Source organism: Microtus pennsylvanicus, chromosome 1 (assembly GCF_037038515.1).
Source record: "Microtus pennsylvanicus isolate mMicPen1 chromosome 1, mMicPen1.hap1, whole genome shotgun sequence".
Classification (NCBI taxonomy): Eukaryota; Metazoa; Chordata; class Mammalia; order Rodentia; family Cricetidae; genus Microtus; species Microtus pennsylvanicus.
The window spans coordinates 76,543,968-76,554,527 of record NC_134579.1 but is presented as its reverse complement, the minus strand read 5'-3'; the positions used below and the strand labels follow the sequence as shown (position 1 = coordinate 76,554,527).

Sequence of the window (10,560 nt, the reverse complement as noted above, 5' to 3'; positions counted from 1 at the left end):
CAGCTTCTGGCACATGGACGAGGGTCCGACACTGCCCTTTATCCCTGATACAGACTCCAGTGAGGAGACGTTGCTGCCTCCTGGGAGGCCTGGTGGTTTCTGGCCAGCCTAAGTGGCGGCAGAGCCCCCAGCCATAAAGTAGGTATGTGGTAGGGTGACTGGGTGAGATTGTGAGGGGGTAGCAGGAGGACTCGCTACCTTTTAATCCATGTTCCAAAACACAAGGCTGAAGCCTCTGGCCCAGAAGCTTCCTAGGGGCTATAACCCAAGGAGCTGGAGGAAGTGAGGTAAGGGCTCCAGGCAGAGCTGGGCCGGCAGGGAGGAGCACAGTACACTGAAGAGGAGAACAGTGAGCAGGGTGAGTGGGAGTGGCAAGGAATGGGACCAGAAAGGGGGAACCTAGAAGGTGGGAGAGAGATGCACAGCATGAGACCAGAATTCATCTTCTTTGGTAAAGGGCCCAGGGGCTCACCTGGTCCACAAACATCTCAAAGTCAAATAAGTGAGGGGCCCCTGAGTGTGCTCTCAGTGAGGGTGCTCCCAGTGAGGGGCTGAGCGTGGTCCCAGTGAGGGGCTGCTGAGCGTGCTCCCAGTGAGGGGCTGCTGAGGGTGCTCCCATTGAGGGGCTGCTGAGGGTGCTCCCAGTGAGGGTGCTCCCACCTTAGAGTGGCCAGGTGTGAGAGAGAGAGGAAGTGGGTGTGTGGAGGATGGAAGAAAAGTCTGCAGATGACCAGGGAGATTGCGGCAGGGGTGGGCACCACGCTCTTGCTGGCTGAGAGGGGAGACTGAGGCTCCAGGACTCGGGTAAGCTTTACACACTTGCCAGCCATGCTCAGTAGAATCAGCTTTACACAGCGGGGCATAGAGAGAAGCCCTGAAGAGGCCAGAGGGGGAGAGGACCAGAGCATGGATGGACAGTCTGCTCTCTGGATAGGAGGAAGGGCAGCTCTAAGAACAGTGTCCCATTGTGGCCATCTAGATAGACTCAGTCAAAAGTGGAGTCACCGGGAGCCGGAACTCTGGTTAGCAAGGCAAGCCTTCCTCCTATATCGTGGGCAGGCGGCCTTTTGGTGGAACATGTGGGGAGTGCAACAGGGAGTTACCACTCTGAGGGGCTGGATGCGCCACACCAGCAATGTGCCTCCTCCACCATCTGAGCAGCTGTCTACTTCCGGCCACACCAGCAATGTGCCTCCTCCACCATCTGAGCAGCTGTCTACTTCCGGTCACAGAACATGCAGAGGCGAGGAGCTACCACAGCGCCCCTCCATAGGGTACAAGCAAGCTATAGTCTATGGATGAAAGGGACATCCTACCTGGAGACAAAACTGGGCTCTCCAGCTCCACTCCTGACTTGTACTCTGGAGCCCCCATCTCAGGAAGGCCCCATGGATTGAGGTAGAACCCTGCCCAGAGCCCAAGGACGTCAGACAAACCTAGTAACCTGGACTGAGAGGGCCAAGGCTGAGAGTCCTGCTAAAGGTCAGGAAAATGGCAGGTGCGCTCTCAGCTCTACACCGACTCCTCCCTAAAGTCGCATCCCAAGCACAAAAGTAAATGTGTGTCCACCTGAGGCCGTCAGACGTAGCCTGAGCACTGTGCTCACTCCAGGCCCAAGCTCTAGGTTCTCCACCCCGGACCAACGGCAGAGTTCCAGTTTTAGGTGCCCATCACCTGGTAGGTGGTCCCCACCCCCCCCAGAAGTCCATACTGCTCCCAAGGAGAGTAGCCGGGAGCCCCTGGGCCATTCTCAGCCAAGGTGAGATCATGGTATTCCGACTTGCTGGCCGGGACCACCCTGAGCTCCCCTGCTCACATAGCTTGGAGACTCCTTGTCCCAGCTCTAACTGCCCTGTAACAGTGAGAAGCCAATCCAGAGATGCCCACGAGAGAGATGGGGGAACCCCTCCCTGCACAGTGCTGGGAAAGTCTAGGTTAATTTGCTTCAAAGTAAGCAGGGAAAAGAACACCCTCAAACCAGCGAGACTTGTGATGGCATGACTACCCGTTGTGGAAACCACAGACCCAAGCGGAAGTGGAAGCTTTGCCCCTGCTCTGCCCTTCCCTGGTAGAAATTTCAGCCAGGGTGGATTCATTCATTGCCTACTTCTGCCTGAGGCACTGGGCCCCCAAGCACCTGTGCCTGGTCTGCAGGGTTGAGGTGCCATCTGGTGGCCAACATAAGAACTGCATTCTACTCTTGCTCAGCCAGCCACCAGTGTGGGAGAGGACCAGGGGCCAGCTTTTGGCCACTTGAGGTGACCTAGCATTTGCTCCACAGTCTGCTTTAACCTAAGAGTCCTGGTGTCCGGATGCAGAAACAGGTCTTGGGAGTTCCTAGTGCGACACTGTTACCTGCAGTGACAGGCCAGTACACACCAGGAAAAGGGCCAGGTAGGACAGATCACAAGAGATAAGAACCCAGATCTGATCCCAGTAAGGTGAACTTGGTACTGACCACCAGGCAGTCCCTTATGCCGACATTCTGGACACCACTGTCCTTCTAGAAGTGACGTGAGAAGGGATCTGACCCTATTGGGGTGGGACTCCTAGGTAAGGAGAGAGGCCCTCAGCCTGGGCAGGGCAGGCATGTTTGGCTCACAGCCAGCAAGCTCCTGGAACACAGGAGCAGGGTAGCCAGCCAGCCTGTCACCTCCCAGCATGACGCCTCAGCATCCTGGAAAGATGGCAATCTGTTGAGGCTATGTCACCCACGGGGGGGCTTTCTTTACCACTCTTATCTTTTTGATTCTTAAATTTTAAAGTGTGGTGGCACACGCCTTTAATCCTAGCACTTGGGAGGCAGAGGCAGGCAGATCTCTGTGAGTTTGAGGCCAACCTGGTCTACAAAAGCTAGTTCCAGGACAGGCTCCAAAGCTACAGAGAAACCCAGTCTCGAAAAACCAAAAGCCAAACAAACATAACGTAGCAGCAGTGTCCCAAGAGTGACCACAGAGGAAGGAGGCAAATGGCATAAAAGCCACATGAGGTGCACCTTCCCTCCCAGAGCTTTAGCCTATGAAATGGGGATCCCCAGAAGGGCCTCAAGGACCCAGCCCACCTAGCGCCCTCTGTTGGGGGGATAAGACATAGAGACAGGGTCTCACTGGGTATCCTAGGTTGGCCCCAAACTCATGGCAATCCTCCTGCATTAGCCTTCCACAATCCTTATGCACACAAGTGTGAAGCAACATGCCCAATTCTAAGGCCCACACGTTGTCCCAGGGCCCCGCTCCCAGCTCATTCTACAGCCCGTCCTCCACAGAAAAGGTCACACAGCTTTCAGAAGCACATGCCTAGCTTGCCAGAGCAGAGGCCTAGCAGCCCCCACCCTCTGGCCCTGGGATGACTCGGTCACTCCAGCCCCTTCATCCCTCCTCTGCCCCTCTAGTTGAGTCTAAGGACGCCTGGGAGATCTGAGGCCACAGCCAAGTGTCACCTTGCATCTCTAATAGACCAAAGGAGAATTCATGCCTAGGTCACACCCAAGTCCTGGGAAAGACATAAAAGAAGCCTGAGTCCCAAGTGAGAGAGGGCAGTTCCAAGGCCCTTCCAGGAACGTCCAAAAATCCAAAGGTCCATTCATCTGGGGTCTGCTAGGATCCTCCAGTCCTATGCAGGGTGCTCTGAGGCTGCAAGTGGAGAGGACACGCTGGGCCAGAAGCCAGGGTTAAGAGCACAGAGATGGGCCGGGTATGGTGGCAGAAGCAGGTGGATCTCTGTGAGTTCAAGGCCAGCCTAATCTATAGAGGTAGTTCCATGACAGTCCAGGTTACACAGAGAAAAACAAAAAACAAAACAAAAAAAACCCAAAAACCAAAAAACAAACAAAAACCCCAAAAGGCAGAGATGGGAGCACCTCAGGGATGTGGCTGATTCTGTGACTCTGAGGTTACTCAGGCCCTGAGATGAACATGGGACACTGAATGTCAAGGCCACGGTGAGTACAGCAAAATCAGACCATAGGGGCCCTATCTTTTTGCCAGGACAGCTGTAAGCAAGAAGCTGTGGGCAGCATGATCTCTCCCCTCTCTTCTTTCTTTAGCATCCCCTAGGCACCAGTCAAGGAGGGGGTGAGTGTGTCTGAGTAGCTAGCCCCTTACCACCACTCCAGAATCCTCAAGGCCACATGGGTGTCATGGCAACATGGGCAGGAAGCGGCTGCCATGGCAACTGGTGTCCAGGGAAGTGTGCTGCCTAGCAACAGGGGCCAGGGCCACTCTAGCTCCTTACAACACACTCTAGTTTCCCACACTTTCTCTGTGGCTGTGAAGTCTCCGCATCTATACAGGACCCCTACCCAATGCAGACCGAGCCCTTCTTCTGCATGGAATCTGGGCTCCACACAGACACGCCAACCCAACATTCCAGTTTGCAGGCTGATTAACACAGGTTAGCACAGTGACGTTCTGAGCAGCAGTCAGCCATAATGCAGACCCAGGATTCTTCTCTCCTTCCAGACTCCCCCACCTCCCAGGACACTCAAGACCGTACAAGGACCGTGGAGACAGGGAAGGTGTCTTCAGGGCTGGCTCTGAGAGAAACCAACCTTCCAGATAGGGCAGAGCTCAAGCAAAGGTAAGGTGATCGGAGGATGCGGGCTTCCAGGTTAAGGTGGGTACCCTAGGGTCTCAGGAGCACAGAAGAGCAGCTCAAGGACCCTGAATTTTTCATTACGGCTACTCAGCTGCTGTAGCCAGCCTGGGCACTTGGCATTGCAGCCTGAGGAGCCTAGCCTACAGCCTGTGTGAGTGAGGCTGCTCTAGTCGTACAGGACAGGGGTTCCCGAGGATCCTGAGCACTTGCAAGGCTAGAGACACAGAAGAGAGTACGAAGACACCATTAATGAATGCCAGCTACTCAGGGCCTTTGCTGCTGCCGCCCTTCACCCTTACCCATAGCCACCTCAAACCCAGTGCCATCCTCAGGCCTTTGTAGGCTCCCACCTCAGAGACCAGTGTATCCTGGTAACCATGAGACCCCAGACAGGAGCGCACAGACAGCGGGCCTGGAAGACCTAGCACCCTCCGGGACATACTGAGGCAACTCGGGGCCTTCCCATTACACTACTGCCATTCTCTGCCTGTTGCTATGGATCTAAGGTGTGTCCCACCCTGGGAAAGTACAGAGCCCCTGTTTGTGTGGCCAGTTGGGCCCAGCCTGAGCTGGTGCTGTAGTACACACTGTGTCCTCCCTCTGCCACAGGTCTCAGCGGTTTCTGGTGGGGACCCAGTCCAGGTCTGCAAGGCAGCAGGACAGGAGCCATCTGTAAAGGGACTGCAGCAAACTGAAGACGGGACGCAAAGCTAACTCAGAGACACACGTGCTGGGAACTGGGCACTGTCTGCGGCAAGCTTGTACTCCGGTACTGACCATGGTGACTGCCATAAGAACTTTCTAAGTCTCCATTCCAGACATCAGAGCTGGAGCAGGGAGATGCGTGGCCAGAGGCCTTCCTCCGCAGACCTGGACCACCCTGCAGTTAATAGGAAAAGTACCTATTAGCTTCCTCAGCCCCTTCAGAAACAGAGACAGAAAAGAAAAGCCAGGTTTCTATTAGAATAGTGTTGCCTGGTGGTGGTGGCACACGCTTTTAATCCCAGCACTTTGGAGGCAGAGGCAGAAGGAGTTCTGTGTGTTTGAGGCCAGCCTGGTCTACAGAGTGAGCTCCAGGACAGCAAGGGCTGTTACACAGAGAAACCCTGTCTTGAAAACCAAAAATCGAACAAACAAAAAGAATAGAATAGTGTCTAGTGGGAAGTCTCAAGACAAAACATAAAGGAAAACAGAACCAAAGAACCCTAAGGGGGAAACGGGAAAGTGTAGGCAGCAAAAGATCTCCCCCAAACCACTGTAACCTGAAAAGAGAACAGGATCTCCCCCGCAAACCACTGTACCCTAAAAAGAGAACAGGATCTCCGGGCCTGTACCCTGAAAAGAGAACAGGATCTCCCCCAAACCACTGTACTTTGAAAAGAGAACAGGATACTCTGAAAAAAAGAAGAGGTCTCTAGGGATGAGTAGTAACACCTCAGGAATTAAAAAATATGACCACTGAAATTCAAATTTTTTTAATAGACCATTATACGCTACGTAACACTTTGGTCAACTGCAGGCCACATGTGGTCCCATAAGAATGTATAATATTAAGGACTGAGAGCACAACTCAACGGAAGCTGCTTGCCTATCATGTGCAAAGTCCTGGGTTCTATCCCTATCACAGCTAAAAATTTTGGTGGTATTGAAAAATTCACATCAACTAATTATGCTGTCAGCATTGTGGCATAACATACCCCTTGTGCTTGTAGTGGGAACGACAAGAACGCACCCACGGTTCTGCCAGCTGCATAAAGTGCGGTACATACAAGGTGTGGTGCCCAACACTTCGAAATCACAATAAATGGCTATGGTGCTCCCTTATGCATTTACCATGAGATGTTTTGCTGTTTTAGTGTGCTCTTTGTGTTTGTTTTAGGATTTACTGCAAAACACAGCTGAGTTCCGCTGTGACAGTCCCTGGCATCTAGGTGTCCCGTTCTGCACTTTCCTCAGTCCAACTCAAGGAGCAGTGAGTGCTTCACACCCAGGTTCCACACGGCCCGGTGCATAGGAAATGGCACCGCCTAGGCTTACACATGTGTACTCCAGAATGCCAAATTATTAAATATCCCATCATTAAATGACACAAGACAGTATGTAAAGAGAAAGACGGGCTAAAGCCTGAGGACCCGAGTCTGATCCAGAAGAGATCGGAAAGGCCAGGTGTGGTGGCCCACACTGTAATCCCAGTGCAGTGGGGCTGAGATGGGCAGATGTGGCCGGAATTGACTGGTCAGCTAGACTGGTCTGAACAGTGTGCTCCAAATCCCAGTGAGAGACTCAGAAACAACACTTCTGTTCCCTCCTCTGGCTCCATGGACACAAAGCATGCACGTGGTGAACACGCAAGCAGGCAAAACACACAAATAAATCACTCATGTGCATGTACACAAAAAATAGATATTTGTTTTAAAGAAAGAGAGAATTGAGACTTGAAGGAATTGACATACAAATACAGGATACACAGGAGAAACCCAGCGTCTGCTGGGAGATCCTAAGAAGTGGAAAAAGCAGAAGAGACTTAAATCAATGAGATCTTATACATCCATGGGGCAGCAGAGATGGCTCGGTAGCAGTTCCTGCTCCTGCAGAAGACCAGACTTCAGTTCACAGTACCCACAGCAGGTGGCTCACAAACACCTGTGACTCGAGTTTCATGGACTCCTTTGCTATCTTCTGGCCCCTAAGTGCATCTGCACATGTGTGCATACGGCATACACACAGAAATACACACAATACATATAAAGATACATTAACTATTAAAATGAAAAAATAAGGTTGGGCGGCGATAGTGCACACCTTTAATCCCAGCACTCAGGAGGACTCGGGAGGTAGAGGTAAGTGGATCTCCATGAGTTCGAGGCCAGCCTGGTCTACAGTGCAAGTTCCAAGACAGGCTCCAAAGCTACACAGAGACCTTGTTTCAGAAAAAAACAAAAAATGAAACAAAACAAAAAACCAGCTAGGCTGGAGAGAAGCTCAGGAATGGAATGTTTACCTTGTGTGTACAAGACCCTAGATTGTATCCCCAGCACTGCCAATAAACAAAACACACAACTTAGCCACCAAGCAAGCACCCAGAACTACGAGCAGCAAGACATCTGTCAGCATGGGATGTCAGGGCCTCTGGGGTGGGAGCGGGCCCTCAAGGCTCAGGGTTGTGTGCAAGCTCACAGAGTGGAAGCAGAGAGCATCCTCAGACTGGCTTTCCAACCCAGCCTTGGGCAGGGTAAGATGCCTCTAGACCCTCGTGGTGTCATGTTGGCTTTTCCCACTCTTAAACAGACATGAGCATGGCTATGGTAAAGCTGGGCTAACCTGGGTTCAGGAGCAGGTCATTGGCAACCTGACTGGACCTGAGGGCATAACCAAAGGGGTGGGGCCTTAATGATGTAACCCACCCACCTTTAGTCAGCTAGATCCTGACAGAACACACAGGCTTGAACTTGGGGTGGGGACAACTGCCATTTTTGTCACACTTGATTTCTTCCAGGGCACAGCCTTCCGAGAATGGATGGGCACCATGAACATACCTCCACACACAGAGGAGAGACATAGCTGCAGAGGCTTCAGGGACAGTGAGAACGGGGCTGGAGCAGGAGTGACCCACTAGCCGGCCCACTAGCCTCACCTCTGCCCCAGCCCTAGAGCCAGCCCATTGTGACCTCCCTGGCTGTACCCAGGCCTTTGTGACTGTCATTCTGGGTAGATTTGTGAGCCAGGGTGACATCTAAAGTGCCCTCAAAGAGAGTGGCAGGTCAGCCAGGCAAGAGCCTGAACCTGGGGTCAGGAAGGGGTCACAGGGAGGAATGGAGGGGCCAAAACCCCTGGGGCCCTGTGGACACTCTCATCCCCAGTGTCCCCCAGCCCCAGTTTCAAACAGTCACGGAGGATGCCTAGATCAGCCCTGCCAGGGATTTGTGAGGTGGTCCTGTCTGCCCCAGCTTCAATCCACTCAGTCACTAGAGTCTTCCAGGCTTTTCCCTGCTCCGGGGACAGAGGGTGGGGGACCCAGAGTGGGAGGAGAGGCACCTGGGATATTTCTGTCAAGTGAAGAAAAACAGATGTCACGGCAGAGAGCTCAAGAGGCAGCAGCGGCCAGACGAGAGGTGGAGGCTGAGGTAGAGTGGGGCTGGCCCCTGCATCCAGAGCATGAAAAGGGGCCGCCCAGGCCCTGCCCATGTCCAACCCTGCCTCCCAGAGGAAGGGCCACAGCCTCACCTAGGACAGCTCCCACGCAGCTCCAGGGTGGGACGCTGGAGTCTGCTGAGCAATCCTTTCTGCAGCTGGAGCAGGAGAACCACAGCCTGGTGAGTGCATCTCATGGGCTGATGGGCACTCCTCAGAGCTCCTGCCCAGGCTCACCTGCTTCGGCTTCCTGCCTGAGAAGCAACCAGCACAGGTGACCCTCTCTTTATGTCCCTTGACCCCAGAAAAGGCAGAACCAGGACCTTCGGGAGCAGCTGGGGGCCCTCCTGGGGCCAGGGCAGCAATTCCTGCCTCTGTGTGCCGAGCACTCAAGCTGCACAGCCCTGGCCTGGGTAAGCGGGAGAGCACAGCCCCGGACCCATGCAGCAGCACCTTGCGCTGTCCACAGCCTTGGGCATGCCCCGGGGCCTTTCCCACGGTCCCCTGAGCCAGCCATCACCCGGCCCCTGGAAGACAGGGCACCTGTGCAGCTGTTGCCGCAGCAAGAGCTCTGTCAGGGGGAAGAGTCCTTTGTGCGGCAGTCCCAGGTGGGCCCTGGGGAGAGGGGCTTGGCTGGGGAGCAGAGAGCAGGTTCCTGGGCCCACACTGCTCCTCCCCACCCAGAGTGAGCTGCAACAGATCCGGCTGTCCTTTGAGAGAAAGAAGATGGCCATCACCGAGGTACCTGCTCGGCTGGCGGTGGGTGGGAACCCCTGCTGTGTCCTTGAGTGTGATGCAGGCTCCCCATTCCCTGCCCCCAGGTGTGGGATGGTGTGGCCGAGGTGCACATGGCTCTCAACAACCAGGCCACCGGGCTCCTGGTAAGTCATCAAAGGGCCATGGTAGGGATGATGGCCATGAGAGGCAGTGGGTATGGCACAATGGAGGGACAGAGGACCAGCTTCACTTCCTCTGTCTCCTAGAACCTCAAGAAGGACATCCGGGGTGTGCTAGATCAGATGGAAGACATTCAGCTGGAGATTCTGGGGTGATGCAGGGACCCGGGCTGAACCAGGTCGGGATGGGGTGGACCCTTCTCTGATCTCCAGTCCTACAGAAGAGGTGGTGCCAGCTGGGGGCGAGGGTCGCATGGTCCTCACGGTGTGATTCCCCCAGGGAGAAGGCCCATTGCCGCACTCAGGCTAGGAAGCAGCAACAGATGGCATGCACGGAGGTAAGTCCCCACCCCGTCCGTCCCTTCTGATTCCAGAGTCCCACCAGAGTATCGCTAGGGAGATTTGGAGAAATGGACTTCAGGGGCCAGCTCTCAGGGCTAGAGCCCAGTGGTTCCAAGAGACTATTCTTGGAAAGGGAGGGGGAGAGGGCACAACTGGTTGACCCACGATGGAATTCACATATATTGTAGGCACCTCAGGGCTAGGGACCTGCCCTTCCCCCAAGGCCCCCAAAGTACCGAGGACAGGCTCTGACCCAGCCCCCTCCCCGACAGAAAGGCAGGCCACACCTGGGATGTTCCGAGGGCCTAAAGGGCCAGCTCTGGTAGGTCACTTTCTGGGCAGAGCCCAGTCCCCCAGGATCATCCCCATGGGCATTCCCTACCCCTTAATTGCCACCGCCTGCAGGCTGCTGGCCTTGAGGCTGCTGCTGGGTGCCCTGCTGGCCTGCACAGCGGCCTACGTGTACGTGGTGGACCCCGCACCTTTCGAGGGGTTGGTGCCACCCCTGCTGAGCCGAGCCGCTGTCTGGAAGCTCAGGGCCCTACTGGGCCCCTTCTTACGCCTCGAGGTGGACGACTTCCTGCCTTTCTAGGCC

At 54.6% G+C, this 10,560-nt stretch overlaps 1 protein-coding gene across 2 annotated transcripts; it reads left to right on the top strand.

The window, feature by feature from the left end:
* Positions 1–8,408: 8,408 nt before the first annotated feature.
* On the top strand, positions 8,409–10,557 carry Ccdc188 (coiled-coil domain containing 188). 2 transcript variants are annotated; one of them, XM_075956038.1, is made up of 9 exons: positions 8,409–8,909; positions 9,033–9,138; positions 9,226–9,335; positions 9,412–9,468; positions 9,549–9,608; positions 9,711–9,775; positions 9,904–9,961; positions 10,238–10,287; positions 10,371–10,557. In XM_075956038.1, exons 1-9 carry the CDS (start codon positions 8,409–8,411, stop codon positions 10,555–10,557), a joined length of 1,194 nt encoding a protein of 397 aa, XP_075812153.1. The 2 variants fall into 2 exon arrangements, with proteins under 2 accessions (XP_075812153.1, XP_075812147.1); XM_075956032.1 differs by having other exon boundaries at positions 9,033–9,335.
* Positions 10,558–10,560: the final 3 nt, after the last annotated feature.

What these genes read in the sequence shown, in the direction of transcription:
- Ccdc188 (XM_075956032.1), top strand. Translation starts at nt 8,409, where the DNA reads ATGGAGGGGCCAAAACCCCTGGGGCCCTGTGGACACTCTCATCCCCAG. An exon ending in CCTTTGTGCGGCAGTCCCAG is followed by an intron (nt 9,336 to 9,411) that starts GTGGGCCCTGGG and finishes CTCCCCACCCAG; the next exon opens with AGTGAGCTGCAACAGATCCG. An exon ending in ATTCAGCTGGAGATTCTGGG is followed by an intron (nt 9,776 to 9,903) that starts GTGATGCAGGGA and finishes TGATTCCCCCAG; the next exon opens with GGAGAAGGCCCATTGCCGCA.